This window comes from Cervus canadensis, chromosome 18 (genome assembly GCF_019320065.1).
Source record: "Cervus canadensis isolate Bull #8, Minnesota chromosome 18, ASM1932006v1, whole genome shotgun sequence".
NCBI classification, from domain to species: Eukaryota; Metazoa; Chordata; class Mammalia; order Artiodactyla; family Cervidae; genus Cervus; species Cervus canadensis.
This window is the reverse complement of record NC_057403.1, coordinates 48,586,504-48,608,261: the sequence shown is the minus strand read 5'-3', so window position 1 is coordinate 48,608,261 and position 21,758 is coordinate 48,586,504. Positions and strand designations below refer to the sequence as shown.

Here is a 21,758-nt window from a genome sequence, read left to right as displayed (position 1 = left end):
TATTTAGTAAGTGCATGTTTTGTTTGTGAAAAAGTTGGAAATTTTAGCAGTTATTGATTGGCAATTAGATTAATTTATTCTAATCTTAGTCAAAGTCATACTTAAATCCATTCTAAATCCAAGACGCATTGCACCTGTGTTGGATTTATTAATGAAGCCTGGCACTGTGGAAGCCATGTGAATAATCATAAAGCACGATGACTTCTTTTCCAGGGTATACACAAGAGGAGAAGATAGAGATTGCCCACAGGCACTTGATCCCTAAGCAGCTGGAACAGCATGGGCTGACTCCTCAGCAGATTCAGATCCCTCAGGTTACTACTCTTGACATCATCACCAGGTTAGTCAGCCATCCTGGGGGTTCAGTAACGTTCAGATCTGAAAAGGAGATTCCTATTTCACTGGCGACCCACAGCATCCATTTCCCTCTCCAGCAGATTCCCAGCAAGCATTTCCGTAACTGTCGATTTACACAGGGCTCTGTATTAGGCAGAAATTCACAGGGAAAGCTTTTAAAGTATCTTCATAGCTAACTAAGGACTTTAGTGGAGCCAGAATCTCAGCTTTTCTACAGTAGCAATGTCAGGGATTAATTTGATAAATTAGCAACCAAATACATGGAAAATACAGAGACACCTTTTTATATCCCAGAACCTTGAAAGTTGAAGTCTCCTAAGAAGTGAGATGATCCTTTCAGACATCTGTTATAAGTTGTTCAGATTTTCTTTTCCTCTCTTTGAGAGATTTTTAAAAATCCTTAGTGTTTTTATCTTCAGAATTAATGCCAGAACAACAGAGAAGGTATTTTCCCAAGTTAGCTACCAAGTGGTGAAGCCTGTAGCAAGCAGCACATACATTATCTGAGTTGAGTACTGCTGAGTCTAATTTATGGATTGCATGTTTGAATGGAAAATATATCCTGTTGAGAATTTCTATCTACAATAGCCTCTCACAGTTTTCCTGGCTCAGCATTGCAGGTCTGTTGCATCATCTGGCAAATAGTGTCAGGCTGCCAGGACTCCTCAGGCAGCCCCATCCCAGTAACCGCAGTTTTTTCAAGAGAAGTGAAGTCTCTCTCTGTGTTTTTTTTTTTTTTCCTCCCTCTGTTTTGAACTTTGACTTAGAGCTTGGCTAGTCGGTCTGCTTTTTGATCTAATCCAGCCTTCTTATGGAAGTCTATTTGGAAGTCTGTTTAAATTTACTTATGAAACAGTAAGACTCAATCTGACCTGGGAGTTCCTTTTCTTAACTTGTGATTTACTATGTGGATAATGCCAGGGGAAATAAAGTAGGTGATTTCTGGGCCAGAGTCTTCCAAAAATATCATTATTCCAGATAATTCGCCTGATGTTTCTGGGTAACTTTTCAACAAGTAACTTACTTAACCTTCTTTGATCGCTTCCCCATCTGTAAAATATGAATATAGAGAAAAATATCCATTCATAGCTTATCTGGATATAAATACTAATAACTCAAAGAGTAATCGCCGTTTGTATTTGCCAGTTGTTGCCTGGAGAACTGTTTCTTTTCTATATACTTGTTAGGTCAAAACATCAGCTGTTAAAAGCTGCAAACATTAGGAAATTTCTCTGAGCAATTTTGTTATTCATAGATACAGCACAGGTATTTGCTACTCCAGGCAAGTTTTGGGTATGTAGTGAGTTACCCAAATTAGGACATGATTTTTCATTTTTTCCTGTGTTGTAGTGGTAGACCTGTAATGTTTAGGAGGAAAGGAAGGAGTCTTAGAAGTCATCTAGTTTTCTTCTTCAGGCTAAATATTCCTATTCTCCTTACCATTCATCTTGACCCACTTTCAAGACTTTTCACCTTCCTGATTAGTCTTCTTCAGAATGATTCCTCTGATGTCAGTGTTTCTTTTAAAATAAACACCCAGAGTAGAACTCAGTATTTCTGATATAGCCTAAACAATTCGTAGTATAAGAAGACCACTGTGGGGAAGGAAATGGCAACCCACTCTAGTATTCTTGCCTGGGAAATCCCATGAACAGGTCTCTACAATGAAAAGCCTGGCAGGCCATGGGGTCGCAAAGAGTCGGACATGACTTAGCAACTAAACAGCAATAAGGAATTTAAAAAAAAAAAGACCACTAGTCTTATTCTGACTATTACTATTTTATGACTGTATCTCCAGAGTCTTAGCTTTTCTAGGTTATCCTCTTGTCTCTTGTAAATTTAGTTACTGACACTTCAGTTCTTTTTCATATGAATTTGTTATTCACTTGATCTGTCTCGTTCCATATTTATAGGGTTAAATTTTTTAAAGTCCAAATGTAGAAGTTTACAATTGTATATATTTTAATATCCATGTTAGTTTCAGCTACCATTGCAGCAAATTGATTTTTTTTTCATCTTGATTATCTCCAGTGCATTAGTTTTATGTCCTCTGATGCTTCACGAGCATCTAATTGTGGGTCGGAAACTTTAACCAATTCTTACTTATTCTGGTGATTCTTCCTCTTTTGGTTTAAAAATGCTAAACTGAACCAGTGGTTGATACGTCTACTTTCCTCTAGTCGAGGTTAATATTATACTGTCTGCCTTAGTTCCTAGCCTGTTATTGTTCTAAACACCTAAAAAAAAATATCTCGTTGTTGATGATGTCCTTATTATTTTTGGCAAGCTCCAGTTCATTCTGAACTTCCTGGTACCATTTCTGCATGTTCACGCTATCCTTCTGAAAGCATCCTCAGGCCTTTCTCTTCTATCTTTTGTCCAGATCTTTTTGTCTGAGCTCATCAAATAGCTGTCTAGGAAGCTACACTGGGTTTTTGTTTTTACGTGTTGGTTTATTTTTAAGGTGCCTCCCTATTTTCTTTCTTACTGAACTTACATGCGTGTGTATAATATGGACTTTATTCCTGTATCCTTCTATTCCTTTGATTGAAATAAACTTTTTACTTTATAGTGTTTGGCCAAGAATTTGTCTTTTCTCAGAACTTAAAAAATCTGCTTTCCCAGAGTCTTGACTGTGTGTTTGGCTGCCTAATCAGATGCAGTTTTTCAGATAAAACTGCATTCTCTAGCTGATGTTGTGTGTTCAAACTCACCCAAAGCTGGGTGCCAAAATTGATTGTACTGTATAAAGGATTATGAAGTGGCTTATGGAATTTGAGTCTAACATGGAAGTCTTTTAAGACAGCTCTGCTTAACCACATCAAGAACCTTTTCCACTGAATCACACTGCTTGCATCATTAGCATATTTCTTTCTTTAGAAGGTCTCTACAATGAAAATACACTGAATCGGATAATTAGCACAGTTCCAGGTAAAGACTCCATTCTGTCTCAAATTATTTTTTGCTTTAGTTAGGAAAAAATTCTGTTTTTCTGATTCTTTCAGCAGTATTTCACATGTAATAAATTTGTCAGAATTTTCTTAAATCAACAAATTATAAGAAAGCTTTTATACATATCAAAGAGTAAATGATATTTTATGTGCTGCAAAATTTACTTTGGCGCTATAAATTGAAGAGCCAATAATTCATTTTTAAGTATAGGGTAATAGTTCAAGATACTCTATATAAAAGGGAAAGTTGTAGCTGGAATTACTTCTGAATATTTTAAGAAATAAGAATACTGAGGAATTTTTCAAGATGAGGCTGTTAATACTCAAGAAACTGTAATGAACTTTTAAATGTACACTTCCTTAGTATAGTTGTTAATCACAGTAATTCTGCTTTTACAGGTGGTGTTTAGCCAAAATTAAAATATTTTTTCTTTGATGACAGATACACCCGAGAGGCAGGGGTTCGCTCTTTGGACAGGAAGCTGGGGGCCATTTGCCGAGCGGTTGCTGTGAAGGTGGCGGAGGGACAGCACAGAGAAGCCAAGCTGGACCGTCCTGACGTGGCTGAGGGAGAAGGTTGGGACCTTAATCTGGGGCCCACAGGCTTGGTGGCTAGAAGTGAATGCAAACAGCTGGATGTGGAGGGATGGTGTGGGGTGGTCCTTGGAGCAATGGTACATATTCCTCCACTGGTGAAGGCATCCAGTGTGTAAGTAACACTTAATGGTTGACGTATCGAGAGGATTCTTGTCTACAAAGAGTGCAGAGTTTTGGCGGGAGTAGTAACTTAGTATTGCCTTAGGAATATATTTCTCCAGCTTGTAATGATGGTACACTTCATGTTTGGCTTCTGGTGTTCACTTGTTTCTTTCTGATCCAGATTGTTAAGTCTTTCAGTATTTACAGCATAGAAAGTGGCTACAGCAGTTAAGAAAAAAAAAATCGTAGTTGTCCAAGTACTGCAATGGCCGATATTTATTCTCTGGAATGGCTTCATGTGTAATCATTTGTTTTTCTCACATATTTCCTTTGATAGGTACACAATTAAGATATAATTTAAATTATTTTTTCTTAGAAAAATAATTGAGGAGGTGGTGACAAGGAAAAAAAGGAAGAGGTCTATTCCTCGAATTAATGAAATACGGATATTTAAGTTAAAATGTTTTAACTTCTTACCGCCAAGCATGCTGCTGCATGGTTGCCAAAATTTGCTTTAACAAACATGACTTGAATAGAGAATTTCTTTATTCTTTCATAGTGAAGAGATTTATTAGATGTTCTACCATTTCCATAGCTCTTTCTAGACAGAAGTTTGATGAGTATGGCTGAAGAACCATAATTTGTGATAAGCTCAGTGGAATAGAGGCAATAAAGCATCATTCCTGCTTTTCCTCCTTTTGCTAAACACAGTGCTTTAACAGCAATATCATCCAAAGAGTTGTTCAGTCGCTAAGTCATGTCTGACTCTGTGACCCCATGACCTGCAGCATACCAGACTTCCCCGTCCTTCACTGTCTCCTGGAGTTTGCTCAAACTCTTGTCCATTGAGTAGGTGATGCCATCCAACAAGTAGACTTTCCCAAATCCTCCTCTTCCTCATATGTGCTTCATCCCCGCTCGCACTGTGCCTAGAACCTCCTGGTTCATTTCTCCCAAAAGTAAACCTCCCACCTTTTGTTGAATTGGGAAGGGGTAGTACCCTTGTTATGTAGAGTAGGAATAGGGATCTTAAACCCATAATGTTTCTTCTTCTTTAGTTACTAAGTCATGTCCGACTTGTTTGTGATGCCATAGGCTGTAGCCTGCCAGGCTCCTCTGCTCATGGGATTTCCCAGGCGACAGTGCTGGAGGGGGGCTCCATTTCCTTCTCCAGGGATTCTTCCCAACCCAGGAATCAAACCCACATCTGCGCTGCAGGCAGTCTTTACCACTGCGACCACTGAGCCACTTGGGAAGTCAGTTATTCCTTACACAGTTTTAAAAATGTTTTGTCTTTAGTCCCACTTCTCACCCATATTTTCAGTGATACCTCAAATTCCTGAGCCTTTGTAGGATTTTGCGGATAACCACCCCCTGCCCCCACCTACCTCCTTCACAGACATTAAAGTTTCCACTTTTTCTAGCCTGCTAGATGTTTATTACTTCTTGCCCATCTACTTGCTGTTACCTAAAATGTTGTCAGCATCTCTTGTCTTCTTTCTTTTTCTTTTTGTGGGTTTATCCTTTTTTTTTTTTAAATCCCTTACTTGTCATTTTAATAGGATTTGGTGGGGGGGAGTTTAAAGATAAACACATGTTCAGAAGATTCTCAGAAATCTGAATTTTGGAAAAGTACTTTAGGTGATTGATAGCCTGTCAAGAATGGCATTGCTGATGCAGCTGACAGTGACAGTGAAGAACTGAGATAGTTTTCTCTTTTTTCCCTTTCTGGATGTAACGCTGAAACCCTCATGAGTTTCCCTTTTTAATTCTTAGAACATTCTCTTTTGCTGTGGCCTCCAGCACCTGAACCAATGTCCTTTTATTCTTGTCTGTGATATAATAGAAAGGCAGAGAGTTAAGTGAGTTTATCTACTTGACACAATTTGAAAATTGTGTTTAGGATTTTGATGGTTTCTTTTGGAACTTATAATAATACATTCAGAGGTATGTATTAATTTTTTAAATTTATTTTTAATTGGAGGATACTTGCTTTACACGTTGTGTTGGTTTCTGTGGTACAACAACGGGGACTTGATGTTTAAAGAAGCTTTTCATAGTTACACAATGCTTATTATATTTTTAGCATATTTCTAATAATGTCTGTGATCATATTAGCTTTTTAAAGATAACCTAGAAATATTCAAGAACTTACTCAAACTGCTTGTGTACCATATAAGAACATACAGTGTTTCCTGGTAACATTTATTTGGTTATTTTTTTTTTTAATCTATGATTCACCGACAGTACAAATCCTAAATGATACATAGTTAAGTAGATCTGGGTTAAGATACTACCAAGGACACCCATAGTGTGAAAGTGAAAGTTGCTCAGTCGTGTCCGACTGAATAATTAGGATAAGGACTTGTCTCTTGAGATGATGATTTTGATTGTATTTCTTATTAGGAGATACGGGACTCCAAGCTGGGTCTTAGGTTGTTAAGATACCGTGGAGTTACCTGTAAGTGACTCTTCTCCAGATTTTAGTAAAATAATTATACGATGTTCTGAATTGATGTTTATGACCTCAACCAAGCCAAAAGAAAATTTTCTGTAAAAAAATATCTTTCAGGGTTTCATGCCACAAAGTTCAAATGGAGCTAGCTTAGTAACTGAAAGTTTCTCATTAAGAAATTGAATTATTTTAAAATTAGAGTATAAAATTGTTTCATATAAAGTTAGAGTATAAAGTTGTTTTAGAAATTTCGAGTAATTCAGTGAGGGAGTTATTTTTAATGTTAAAAATATTGCTGGTCTTAGAGTTACTGCCAGGAAGAAAAGTAATTTCAGGCCACAAGCTTTAAAAACAGGCAGAAACCTCCAGCATATCGAACAAACTTTCTGGAGTAGGCCCAGAAATACTGGTCTGTGAACAGTTGTCTTTGTATTTGTGAGGTCTTAACTGGCAGTCAAACAGAACAAATAACAAAATTTAAAAGGCAAGTGAGATTCCTAATCGATTGTGTCAGTGGAGGAATATTTATGGTGTCAGTCACTTACCTATAAAGTATGGGAATTATTTCATGAAAGCAGCACTGCCTATGTTTTTTTGTAGGTTATTAGTGTATTCTAAATTGCTCTTTTCCTTTCTGCAATACTAGTTGGATCGAAAGATAAAAGTTTATGGTTACAGTTTTATTCTACTTTTGCCTGCCTTTTAGCCTAGGACACAGATATCCTGTGTATTCAGTTTTGCAGTTTGGAGGTTTCTCTGTAAAGAGTTAGCTTAGGTCGATTTGTTCAAATACTCTTTTACCATATATGTTCATTTAATACCTAGTAAGGTTTTCTTCCTCAAAAATTATCTCCAGCCAAGGATTCAGGTTATAACTAATGCTTATGAAGTTTCTCAGGATATGGAGCATTCTAAATTATTTTTGGAAAATGTGGTATTTATTGGAGAAGCTACATTAAACTTAATGTGCCTCAAGATGTTAGTTCTTAACTATTCTCATAGAAGTCATCTGAAAAACTGATTAGATGAAAACAAAGACAGATGAAATGAACAGATTTAACATGAGGTGTGTTAGATGTTGTTATGGGTAAACCTTAAAAATGTCACTTCAGGCAGTATGTATGTGATTATGTTATGGAGATCTCAAATAAACACTTAAAGGAAAAATGAATTAAACTAGCTGACTTGTGGTAAGTAGAGGGGTAGTTTGGGCCTGGGATGAAATTTCCAGTGTTAGCATCATACTTGATTTCAATAATGACTACATCTCGGTTGGTCTTGATGCCTAGTCATGTAAATCCTCCAGCTTTGTTTTTCTTCAAGATTGCTTTGGCTATTGTATGTAGGTTCATCAAATATCTGTATTAATTTTAGATCAGCTTGGTGACTCTGTACCAGTAAATCACCAAATAAATAACACCTTTTAAAAAAATGTATTTATTTTAATTGGAGGCTAAATATTTTGATTGTGATTGCATCTATAAATCAGTTTGGGGAGAATTGATAATTTGATATTAGCAAGTCTTCTAGTTCATGATTAGCTTCATTTATTTAAGTCTTAATACATGTCGTGTTTTAATAGTTGTAGTGGTGAGCTTTTGCATATTTTTTCTTTAGATATATTCCTAGTTAATCTTGTATCTATGTGTTATGTGTGTGTATTATTGTAAATACTATTTTTAATTTTCTAATTCTTTTGGTTGCTACTCTGTGAGAATACTATATTGACTTGTATCCGGCAGAATTGCCAAATTGAAACACTGATTTTTTTGAATTTTCACTCAGTCGTGTCCGACTCTTTGCAACCCCATAGACCGTAGCCCACCAGGCTCCTCTGTCCATGGGGATTCTCCAGGCAAGGATACCCGAGTGGGTTGCCATGCCCTCCAGGGGACCTTCTGAACTCCGGGATCGAACCCAGGTATCCCGCAATGCAGGCAGATTCTTTACCATCTGAGCCACCAGGGAAGCCCTACATACACCATCAGCTATCACAAATGCAAATGATGTCAGTTTTTACTTTTTCTTTTATGATCATTATAGCTTTTATTTCACTTCTTTCCTGATGAACTAGCAGGGACCTCTAGGAGAACACTGAATAGAAATAGTGGTGATAGACAAAGGAATCAGAAAAAAAAGCCTGTGAAGAATTGCCAGTCTCTTTAGCTTTTGTTTCGTACATTTGGGCCACTTGATTGATGGCTGTAAAATCTCAGTTGAGTAGGATTCTCAGTAAGCTAATTTGACTGTGATTGAATTTGTAAGTCCCTTCACAAAATCCCCCAGTAAACACTAAGGCTTGCCTGTTTTAACTGTTAACAGACACATCTTTGTAAACTTAGCCATCTACTTCCCAGCCCATAGGAAAACAGAAGCTGTAGTTTGGAAAAAGGGTTAAGTGGTTGGGTGGTATGAGTCACAAGCAATAGGATTTAATGTCAGTGAAAACATGCCTACCCCCTCTTGATAGATGCCCTGGGCCCCTTGCTGACCACAAAACATCGGGCTGGCTAGACCACAGATCTAACTCTAGGACAGTTTCTCTAGTTCAGTCTGGATCGCAGTTTGACTGAGTTGCATTTCGACATGTATTGGTTCTCTGATACGTTTGCCATATGTAGGACAGTGAAATCGGCGGAATATAGTGGAAGCAGGCAGATAACAATATCCTTAGTTTTTTATTATCCTTTCTAGGCGACTTCACATTTAAAAGTGCGTCAAAATAAAATATTCAGAGTTTATGGCACTGTTCTCTGCCTTCTTTAGCTTTAATTCTCCTAGGTGTCCGCACTCTCTGCCGTCGGCAGGAGCGTGCTGGCTGAGGGAGAGGGGTCCTCCTGGCTGCAGCAGTGCCGGGGCAGGCGGGGGCGGGGGCGATGCCCGGGGAGAGCGTCATTCCGACGGGCCTTCCTCACCGCACATCCCACTCATCTGCTAGGGTAGCTTTTCCCTTAGCCTTTCTTGGGTCCTTTCCTCTGAAGGAATCCTCTTTTGTCGAGCTGCTTTCAGCGCTTTGTTGTGGCTTCCTGGCATTGACTTCTCAAGCCCTCAGCATACTTCACAGTGGTTATTTTAAGCGTGGCTCCTTTGTAACCAAAACAGGAAGCTGTTCCTGCAGGAGAAACAAGTGCTTTTGATTCTTTTTCAGCTCTTTTCCCCCTACTACTTGTCATCTCCAGATCTGAAGCATATCCATTCGCTTGTCTAATGTCATGGGTTTCTTTTATTTATGAAAACACTATGTATAATAATGTCTTCAGGAAGTAACTCCTGAGCTTTGTGTAACTTCACCAAGTTCTTTTGTCTTTGACTTCTTGGAACAGTCTTCTGTCCAAATGGGATCTGCCCCTTTATCTTTTGGATTTTTACGTTGTTCAATGCTGTGTGACAGATTACTCCAAAACTTGGTAAAGCACTTGTCCTTAGTGCCCCAGAAGTTAGCAAAAAAAGTCATCTCGCTGTATCTGTGGGTCTGGCACCCAGGAGCAGTTTAGCTGGCTAGTTGTGGCTTGAGACCTGTTGTGAGGTTGTCATCAGGCAGTAGCCAGCTCGGGGTTCAGCTCGGGGTGGACCTGCCTCCAGGCTCACTGACGTGGCTGTGAGCTGAAAAGGGCTCCAAGACCCGGTTCCAGTGTGTGTGTGGATGCTTCCCCACACTGACGAGCAGTTCGGGGACACCAGTGGGTCCACGAATCCAACTCAGTTCTGATGCCATCTACCTGGAAACAGCGTTCTGCTCCAGACGAAGGGCTCAGCCTCGCTAGACCGCCCTTTACTCAGAGACAAATCACATGCCCTGGGTATTACCTGGACTTCTCACCAACTGGCTCAAGCTGGAGGTTCCCACAACCCCCTCCTCCGCCTTGATTAATTTACTGGAACGGCTCAGCAAACTCAGGAGACCCCTTTGACCCAGTAGATTACCGGTTTATTATGAAAGGATATTAAAGAGTACGAATCAACTACATAGGGCCAGGGCCAGAACAAAAGAGCCTCTGTCCTCACGGAGCCTGTGGCCCAGCAAACGGGCACAGGGAAGCTCTCCAAAAATGGACCGAAGAGCTCTGCTTTGGGGTTTTATGGAGGCTTCATTGCTTAGTTGTGATTAACTAGATCATTGGCCAGTGGTGACTTCTTCAACCTCAAGCCCTGCCCCCCTCCCCAGAAATCAGGGAGTGGGAAAGAAAGTTCCATCCCTCTAATCTGGCCACCAGCACTGTCCTGATTCCTGGAAGTCACCTCATTCACATAACGAAAGATACCTTTATCACTGTCAATACTTAGGATATTCTAAAGGCTTTGGGGGTTGTGAGCCACGGTGGTGGGCAGATCAAGATGAGAAATACTTCTTAAAATCACAGTATCACGTGACAGCCTGGGTTCCTTGCTGACTGATGGCCAGGTGTTCAGCTTCTCGCCACTTCGGCCTCTTGCTAAGCTTAGGACATGGCTGTTGGCTTCCCTTAGAGAACTGTGCTCTCTTAGTGAGAGAGCTCACGACAGAAGCTGCAGGCTTTTGTGATCCTCACTCTGCCACATTCCGTTGGTCACACCGACCACTCCTCGTACCGTGAGGGATGGCACTCCACGGGGTGGGGTCATTGGGGACCGTCTTGAAAGCTGGCTCTTACAGACTTTCTTTCTAACTTATTTTAAGTAAAGTTATTATACATTTCATTTCTGATAGTACAACCCCCATTCCTGAAGAGGAAAATAGTTTGTTTAGAGTTTTAAAGAAAACCTGTGGTTTGGGTTGTTAATAGAGAGTGGAAATTGTGTGCGGCAAAAACAGTTAAGCACAATTGGGTAGACCTTGAGGGGAGAAAAACTTAATGAGACCCACAAGCAAATGAATGATTCTTTAGTAACAACTGAAACAATCTTTAGTTAGTCAGCTTTTAACGTGGATGGATTTTATTGATACTGTTCCTGTTTGTTTTGTTTCAGCACATAAAAACTTTGCTAGCTGTTTTTAATGAAGTGAGGGTAATTGAGTCGTTTCTTATTACTTGGTTCCAGTGACGTATAAAAATCCTCAAACATTTTAACCTAAATCCTGTATCTTCCTTTCTGGCTAGTGTTAGAACAGAAAAGAGAGAGTAATTTGTGTGCTTGCCTCTGAACCCAAAACCACAGACCAGATGCTTGAGCTGTTTATTTTAGATTGTTAAAATAATACTCAGAAGTCTGATTTGCAGTTTCTGAAGAAATGCCTCCATCTGATGTTAAGAGGTCTTTGAACAGAGTGTGACAGGCCACAGTTTCAGTGTTGCTATGGGGGCTGAACTTAAATTGGTCTACATTTTCCTAATTTTTAAGCAGCACAGCTTTGAGAATTTCTGCTCATCCTTACAGAATTTACTGTCTTAAAAAGCTGTAGCGGTTCAATAGTCATTACAATCTAAGACACTTTATTATCAGAAGGGTTTTTCTAAGCCAGCATTTAAGTTTGTACTGTTGACTATCCATCCATCAAACTTGAGCTGGTTTCTTATTAAAGACCCAGGTTGCGCAGATAGGGCCAAAAAGTTTTGGTTCATTTTTGCATTTTTAGTATTTTAAAGTCTTTCTTCATCTGTTCATGCTTATCTTTCCTTTGATTGTATTAGTGACTCAGGACAAATGAAGTGTTTTAATAGTCAAAGAAACAGCTCAGGTTAACTGTTAAGGAATATGGATTTAAGAGAGAGTGTCAGTCCGAGGGCACCTGCCTGGCTTGCTGATGGTTCTGAAGCCTTGGGAGTTTGTAGGGTTCTATTACAGCTAACTGGATTTTGCAAACCAAGATCGAATTAAATTTAGAGATTAAGACTTTCTATGCTAAATCCTTCACATTTGTAGGGATATTAGGCAGCATGTTGTGTCCAAACACCCAAAACCAAGTGGTATTCTAAGGTTGAGATGAAAATGTCATGTTGGAATGTACTCCTGTCTCATGAAGATATTCTACATTCTGTTCTGATGTTTATGCTGATTCACTGATTGTTCCCTCTTCAGTACTGGCCTGGTTTAAGAGAGATTTGTTTGACTATGTAGACTGTCAGGAAGCTGTAATAAAGGAAAAACCCTACTTACGTATGATAGGAGACAAATGTTTGTTATTTAAACTGTATTTGGAAACAGGAACATCAAATATTGTCAAAAAAAAAAGTCATTGTTCCACTTAATGAATCATGTAGGAAGATGCAGTGGCTTTTGGATGGCATGGACATATATTATCAAAACCAGCCTTAAGTTACAAGGTAGTAAAATAATACCTACTTTAAAAAAAGCTACAGATGGTCTCTGCTTCTTAACTGCTAATCCAGGTAGTTCCCCAAGACTATTTTCTGAATCTCTGACACAGGAAATGAGATCTATTAATGCAAAAAAAAAAAAAAAAAAACCCTGGGAGACAGGATACAAGCTCTCTTGTCTGGTACAAAGTTAGGGTCGTATGTTTTGGACCATTGTGTAACACTGATTTATTCAGCGAGTCAACTAACAGTCACTGAACACTTACGATATGCAGGGTTCTAGGTTGGATTCTGGGCAGGAGATGGAAGAGAACTTGTAACAGGTAGTCCACTGGGGGAGGTAGATATAAGCAAATAATATTTAGATGTGGGATAAATGCTGGTTTTTAAAGTGCTGTAGAGGCATTGAATTGATGATTGAAAGCTTCATTTGATTTATTATAAATATTGTAGCTTCTAAAATTTGGTTTTAGTAAATTGAGACAAAATAGTCATTTATTTACATCTCAAAATTCATTGAAATAGATAGGGGGAAAAGTTTTCCAGATACCTTTTTTGATGTTCTTCTTTTCATGAATAGATGAGAAATGGTTCACAATCATAATGTCCATCTTTGTCTCAACAGTTATTACACAGAAATGTTTAGTAGATCCCCAAAATAATGAAGAAAGTATTGGCAGAAAGGGCTTGAAAGATTTTATTGCTAACATGAAGGTTTTTCTGGCCATTTGATCCACAGATTTCTCCGTTATGACTAGTTCCTTTTTAAAAAAAAAAGAAAGAAAAACAGATTGAAAATATGCAGGCACAAATGCCTTGGCAGTCAGGGTCAGTAACTTGAATCTCAGTTGTATTCAGTATACTTCCTCTGGCTGGGAAGATGGTTTTCTGGAAAAGATTAACCTGAAACTGACAGACAAATTATATAGTTGAAGATATTCAGGTTTTTCTGAATTGTTTTTAGAGGTTTTGTTCTCCCCTTTCTGCCTTCCTAAGAGAAGGCTCTCAGATGCTTTTTGATCTATGGTCAGTTTAGCTTTGAGGCACATACTTCTACTGTCTTGCAAGAAATAACAAAGCCACTTGTAATCTCAGCATCACATCTCAATTTTTAAAGTAGACTACTCAGTTGTTTTTTTTTTTTTTTGAGTAGTTTTATAACTACAGCCATACAGATCTTTTCCTTTATAGCTAAATGGGGTCTGGATCCATGTTTACATTCCCATGTATGCTAAGGAGTTGAAATGTAAACAGTATTCCCATTCATTGGTTCATGCACGACCTCTCTGCCAAGCTTCCTGTTAATACGCCTGGTAGCACACATCCTACACTCTGCACACGAATACAGTTGAGCCAGTCTGTAAGTTTCACTTTGCCCCTGCTTCAGGATTCAGGAGCCCAGTATGACTGGATTCAAAACTTTCAAGAAAAAATTTTACTCATTCAGTAATAATTTTGTTACAGCCTTAATTTTCATTTATTAAAAATCTTCATATTTACTTGACAAAGTCAGCATTAAAAATCTGGTAATTTCTTGGCAAGTCAAGTAATGATTAAGTGTTTTGGTGATTTGTCATTTGTCCATACATGTTACTAAGATTTAAGAATGCAATAGGCAGTCACTATACTATACACCTAAAACTAATACAACATTGTAAATCAACTGTACTCCAATAACATTTTCAAAAAAAGAATGTAGTAGGCAAATTCAACTTAATTCAACAAACCATAATTGAATACCTGTTTTGTATGAAGCACTTGTGATGAATTGGTGTGGTAAGGTTAGAGTTCCTGTAGTCTGACATTTTGCAAATAGGGGATCTAGGGTGAAGTTTCTTACCCTGATTTGTGTTCCTTAAATGTTAGTCGAGTTATGGATGGTGGTTATGTTCTCTTTGAATTTAAAAGGCATTCCAGTGGGAGCTTTGATTAGAAAGGTAATTTAACAGTATATGGTGGTAGATCTGAATGCAACTCTTGGAAGTTAATTTGCTTAATTTGTAATGAAAACCTAGGAAAGATGTTTAAGTCTGGAAATAATGTAATTAGAATAGTGATTTGAAAGATTCATTTCCAAAGAGTGAATAAAATGGATAATAGGCAACTAGGAAGAGAAACCAAAGTAGAAGGCTCTGTGATACTTCAGGCAAGAAGGCTAGTTGTCACTTATAAAGTTCCTGCTGTTTGCTAGACTCCTTCCTAAGCACTTTACATGTATTTACTCATTTAATCCTCTAATGATCCTATAAGATAGATATTATTTTTAGGCCCATTTTACAGATGAGAAGACTAAGGCACAGAAGATTAAATAAACTCCTCAAGGTTCACAGCTAGTAAATGTCAGATTTTAATTTAGGCTGAACAGCTCCAAGCCTAACCTTAGACGCTATACTATGATTTCATTATTCCTTTATATCCTGTATCCATTATCCCTGTAACAACTATCTGAAGTGTACGTACCGTTTCTCTCTTTTCAGATGAGGAAATGGAGCTTTAAGGGCTTAGGGAAATTAACAATCTGAAAATGAAATTTAAAAGGCAGTTCCATTTACAATAATATCTAAAAAACTTAAATACTAAAGAATAAATCTCACCAAGGAGGCAAAAGACTTGTATGCTAGAAACTACAAAACATTGATGGAAAGAAAGATTTTAAGAACCAAGTAAATGGAAGGATATCCTGTGTTCATGAATAGGAAGACTTAACATTGTTGAGATCTATAGATTCATTGCAGTCTTTTCCAAAACTTCAACATCCTTTCTCAGAAAAATGGAAAAGCCAGTCTTCAAATTCATGTGAAATTTCAGTGGGCCCCAAAAAGCCAAAACAATCTTTAAAAAAGAAGAACAAAATGGAGGACTCACGTGTCCTGACTTTGAACTTTCTACAAAGCTACAGTAATTAGGTGGTATGGTACTGGCATAAAGACAGACATATATAAGCCATTGGGACAAATAGAACAGAAAGAAAGGCTCACATATGTGGTCAGTTGATTTTTAATAAGGATGCCTAGATCAGTGGGGAAAGCAAAGTGTTTTCAGCAAACTGTTGCTGGGAATACTGAATATTCACATGCAAAAGGATGAATTTGGACCTTTACCTTATAATATATATAAAAGTTGACTAAAAATTGATCAATAACCTAAACTTAAGAGCTAAAATTATTAAGCACCCAGAATAAAACAATGGGGAAAATCTTCATGACATTAGATTTGGCAGTGACTTCATGGATATGATACCAGAAGCACAGGTAACAAAGGTAAACAAATAAGCTTCATCAAAATTTAAAACTTTAGTGCATTAAAAGACATAAGAAAGTAAGGGGGAAAAGCTATAGAATGGGAAGAAATATTTGCAAATCATGTGACTGATAAGAGATTGATATTCAGAATGTATAAAGAACTCCTACAACTCAACCAACAAAAAACTACCCAGTTCAAAAATAGTGAAAGGACTTGAATAGACACTTTTTCCAGAGAAGATGGGCAAATGGCCTGTAAGCACATGGAAAGATACCTACCATTGTTAGTCATTAGATAAATGCAAATGAAAGCTACAGTGATTCATTACTTCATATCCAGTGTGCTGGCTGTGATAAAATAAAATGGAAAATAAAAAGCCGCACATCGGTGAGGTTGTGAAGAAATTGAACACTTGTGCAGTGCTAATGGGAATATAAAGTGGTGCAGCTGCTGTGGAAAATAGCCCATCCGTTCTTCAGGAAGTTAAACACGGAACTACCTTGTAACCAAACAATACCACTTTTAGGTTTATATCCAAAAGAGTTCAAAGCGGGGATGATAGCAGTGTTCATGGCAGCATTATTCACTATAGCCAAAAAATGAAAACACCCATCAGCCGATGAGTAGATAAACAAAATGCGGTGTCTGCATATAATGGAATGTTATTCAGCCATGAGAAGGAAAATTTTGATATATATTACACAACATGACTGGACTTAGAAAACATTATGCTTAAGTAAAACAAACCAGACCCGGAAGGACAAATATTATATAAGTCCACTTAATATGCAGTTGCTAGGATAGGCAAATTCATTGAGACAGAAAAGTAGCATAGAGGTTGCCAGTTGGATGTGGGAGTGAAAGAATGAGAAGTTGCAATTTAATGGGTTCAGAGTTTACATACAGATGATAAAGTTTCAGGTATAGATAGTGGTGAAGGTTGCAACAACATTGTGAATATATTTAATGCCACCAAATCGTACAGTTCAAGTGGCTAAAATTATCAACATATATGTTACATATATATTATCATAATGAAGTTACCCCCCAGAAAAAGGAAATTTCCCAAAATGATACCAACTTGTAAGAAATGGACCACAAATCCAAGCTGTCTGACTCCAAGGCCTCTTGGAAATAAAGAGGATCAGTTGTGCCTCTCTCCTGGATGTTTCTGAGGATCTACCCAAAATCAGGAATACCCAAAATGGGAAGTTCATGTTTTTGTATCTAAAGCAATTTGGTGTATCTGTCTGAGGCCCTAAAGTTTTTAAATCTAAACATTTCAGCTTAAGGGTTGACTCCTGGGGGAATCTGTCACTTTTTAGAAACATTTGTTTTTGTTCAGTATTAAAGGATAACAATTTTTAATGGCAAAATCATCACTGTTATACAGATATAAAATGAACACGTGTTAAAGATTTGAATGAACTCATTTATTAATGAGAGAACCAGTAAGGTTGATCTTAGTAAGGTCTGGTTCCATGGAGAATTCAAAACATAGACATCTATATAGGTGATTAGGAATGCTGAAATTAATTTGCAAAACCGGCTTCTTGAGAAAGGGAGAGGACAAAATCCTTTTTCATTTCTATGGACAGGAATCATCTTTGTTACTGTTAGTTTCCTACAGCTTCCAGGAGAATAGCCGAAGGGCACCAAGACACAGCCTGGCGGCACACACTGGACAGCTCGCCCAGTAATCTATGTTTTGCTCTTTTCCAAGTCTTTCGCAGTTTTTTCTGACAACAGTCATAGAAGGGAATGTGTATTTGATGGCAGATGAGTTGATTATTTTCAGTCAGGAAAAAATAATCTAACCTCTAAATTTGCCACCAGGCTGCTTGTCAAGGAACTCCTGAGCCATAGGCAGCTTTCCTAAACCAGACTTCAGGTAGAACAACACGTGCCCTTGACCGGACATCCAGAATCCCAAGGCTGTCTGTGATTTACTGTGGACGTCAGGAGATTTGCTCAATCTTCCATCAGTTTCCTTGAGTATAAAATGAAGGATTGGACCAGACTTTTTACTTTTTGCCTAGTTCTTAAATTTTAATGGCTCGTGGTTCCATTCTGTATTTGAATTTCCTGACACTTCCTGAATTCTGCTAAGCCTCAGAATGAGATCTGGACGTTCTTGGGGACATCGTGTTAGTATGACAGGAACAGGTAGCATTTGTTCCTTTGGAGAATTAACCCTCTGTGTTCAAGTTACCCCTGTTACTCGATTGCTGGTTGCAGTCAACGGTATTGTACACTCCATCCTCTCCTCCATCACTACCCCAAAGGAGTTAAAAAAAACAACCAACAACTATTATTCATGAAAATGAATACTACTTCTTCTTTCATAATCTAGAAGAAGGGGTTCGTTTTATGTCTTTACCACAAAATGTAGCTTTTGAACTCATGAGAGTGAGCTGGAGAGTGTAGCATATGCTTCAAGTTAAGCAGAATATAGAGAATAATAAGTGATACCTGCAAGGTTCTGTCTTGAGTAAAGATGACTGTAGATAACCTGGGGCTGTGTGTGGTAGGGTGGGTTTTTGTTTCTGCCACGTTCTGGGGAGTACCTGTTGGTGTTGGTACCTGATCCTGGCCTCTGCTACTTTCCCTTGGTCGGATCACTTGCTCAGAAACACCATTTGCTGCAAGATTTGTTCAAAAGGTGAGAAACTTTTTTTTAAATAAACAAGAAAGCCACTGGATTTTCCTGAGGTATCACACCCCTCTGTTCTTCTTCCTGTCTGCCTCTTCTCTTAGGACCTTCCTTTGTCCCTCCTTCCCACAGTGATTCTTTGGCTCTAGGGCTTGTTTATGTAAATCATGTTCCTCTGATGGGAAAAGTGATTGGGAAATATCACGTGTTCGAGTCCTGGTGACAGCTGCTTTGGAAGGCTGACACCCCTCCCCCCCACCTCTCCCGCCCCAGAAGTTCTCAGCTATAGAATATCCTTCGGTAGTAGCTGTGGTGACATCGAGTTTCACCCTTGCTGTACCAAGGTCCACATTTGCTAGCAGAGCAGCTACCTTGCAGGTTCAGCCTCTGCTTATCTGTCACCTTCATGCCATTCAGCCCCTCGGTTATGCCCTGACCACCCTGGCTGTATCCTGAATTAGACTCAGGACAGGCTGATAATACTGATGAGAAACATGGGGCAGAGTCTTGAGTCTTGGTATCTTTTTCTATTTTCTTGAATAAAATAGAAAAAATAATTTATGTCATCCCCTACCGTCATGTGTGGTCAAAGCCCTGTCTGTGGGGCCCTGGGTGGGGTTGGGGTGCAGAAAGCATTTTGCTTTCTTCCAGTGAAATGGGCTATGGAGTAAGACATGTGGGTCTTAGAAATCTGTGTTAAATACTGCTCTATATAATTCAGTTTTTCATTTATGCATAAGTAAGGCTTTTAGCATTATCAAATTCTCCCAGCAACTCTCTAAGGGTTACTATAGTTGTTATGGTTTTACTGATTGGAAAACCAGATATGGAGAGGTAAAGTAGCTTTTTTCAAGGCCAACTAGAAAGACAGAGCCAAGATTGGAGACTTTTATTTATTGACTATCTCATCATGTAATCTTAACCTCATAACTCAGGGAACAGCTTGTATTAACATTTTGAATTATATAACTTCGTTCTCATAGACATTTATATTAGTAAGATTCACGGCATGAGAAATTTTACCCCTCTCTTTCCTCCATTTGATGATGTTTCAAAAGGCTTTTCTTGCATCACTTAAAAACACATAGGGAAAAAAATTATCAAAAAAGAACACTTAGAAAGCAGTTTTAGTGACTGTATAGTATTTCATTAGATCCACGGCTGTACCACAGTTTATTTAATCATGATCCTAATGTTGCATCTTTATATTGGATCTAATTTTTGCTGTTAAAAATAGTGCTACAGTGAGTAGATTTGTTATCTAAGCATTTGTTTAAAGTTAAAGATAGGTTCCTGAGAAATAGAATCACTGGGTGTGAGATTATGAATATTTAGGAAACTTTCAATATATTGACAAATGGCCTTCCAGAAAGATTGAATCAATTTATATTTCCATAAGCAGTAATATTTGAGAAGATCTCTCCATTCTCTTTAATGTTGATCTTTGTCATTTATTAAACTTTATTGGTTACTCTAATTTGGTAACCAGAAAATGTAACTTGGCTTTTATCATTTAAACTTCTTGGGCTTCCCTGGTGGTCCAATGGCTAAGACCCCAGTGCTGGGGACCTGGGTTCAATCCCTGGTCAGGGAACTAGATCCCACATGCCTCACTGCAACTAAGACCCAGTGCAGCCAAACAAATAAATAAAAATAAATATTATTTTTTAAAAAGCTTCTTGGTGAAATAATGTTTTTCATGTGACTGTTACCCATTTTTTAAGAACCACTGTTTTACACCAGGATAAGGGCATAGAAGAAAGTTAACTGTGCGGTTCTAGCAGGAAGGATCTGTGGGACAGGGCCCTTGTTCTATTGTTGTTGTTTGCTGGGCCTTAGAAAGTCCGTCTGGCGTGAATGTTATGATCTGGGGCAAGGCCATTTATGAGTCCCAAGGACTCTGCCACTGTCTTCTCTTGGTGCTGATCCCTTCTGACAAGGGAGAACAGGGCATTTGAGTTGAGTACTGAAAGCTTATTTGAGGACTCAGGGTTCAGCTCTAACCTGGGCCTCATTCCTGGAATGGCAGGTTGGTGAGATGACGTTTAATGAGGAATCAAAGTGTACACTCTGTGAAAATCCATTTCCTTACTCACTCTGTGTTACCCAAGGTGTAGTAGGGGCTTCCCTGGTGGCTCAGTGGTAAAGAATCCCCCTGCCAATGCAGGAGACATGGGTTCAATCCCTGGGTCAGCAAGATTCCTGAGGAGGAATCTGAAGAAGGAGGAAATGGCAACCCACTCCAATACTCTTGCCTGGAAAATTGCATGGACAGAGAGGAGCCTGGTGGGCAGTAGTCCATGGGGTCACTGAAGAGTCAGACATGACTTAGCAACTAAACAACCACAACAATGGTGCAGTAGATGGTTCTTGAAATCCAGTGCCAGCCTGTCTTTTCTGATTAGCTGGTACAATTTCCTTGACATGAAGCTTTAGTTCTCTAGGCTTGTGTTTCATGATGGAACATTTCAAAGCACAGATTAGTTCTAAGTTTATTGCTTTTTCAGCACCCAGCTGCTGTGCCTAGAACCTGGAGTGGATGGCCATCCTTTGCATTGTAAGGTCTAGTCGCATTAGAAGTAGCTCTCCCCATGCCCACCCGCTCTGTGCTCAAAGCACTGAATTCACTACTCCACTCGGAAAGCGATGGGATGTCCCAAAGCATTGATTACATAAATGTGGATTGGCTTTCACCCATCCAGTTTTCCTTCCTCCTGTGATAGTGAATTCCAGGCTGGCAACTGTAATTAGATCTCAGGAAAGTCCAACACAAACACAACAGGCTAAAGAAGCTGGCAGCCTCTTCTAGGCATCAGCTAGAGTTTCAGAGCCCTTCATTCTTAGTGTACAGTAACCTTAGACAGCAGTGCTTTTTTTTCTGTGCATTAATTTTAATTAAGCATTGACACCTGCTTTCTGTTCCGCTCTGAGATCTGTGTGTAGCTAAACTGTTGATTCAACTGCCTTCCCACCCTTGATCATTGACATTGCTGCAGACAGAACAGCAGGCAGAAAATCTCCCACATGCCACTGAGTAACCCAGAAATTGCTCAATTTTGTGAAACAGATAAGTAAGCACTGTAAGAAGTTGGAAAGATCAGGGAAGGCTTCTCAGAATGTGATTGAGCCAAAGATCAAGTGACATTGCAGAAGTAGGACTGTGA

At 38.7% G+C, this 21,758-nt stretch overlaps 1 protein-coding gene across 1 annotated transcript in view; it reads left to right on the top strand.

Annotated features, from left to right (window-relative positions):
- LONP2 (lon peptidase 2, peroxisomal) overlaps nucleotides 1-21,758 on the top strand; it is a 92,374-nt gene that overhangs the window by 43,500 nt on the left and 27,116 nt on the right. The window contains exons 10-11 of the mRNA XM_043437814.1: nucleotides 214-340; nucleotides 3,751-3,884. Coding sequence (XP_043293749.1) covers nucleotides 214-340; nucleotides 3,751-3,884 — 261 coding nt within the window. The remainder of the gene's footprint in view (nucleotides 1-213; nucleotides 341-3,750; nucleotides 3,885-21,758) is intronic.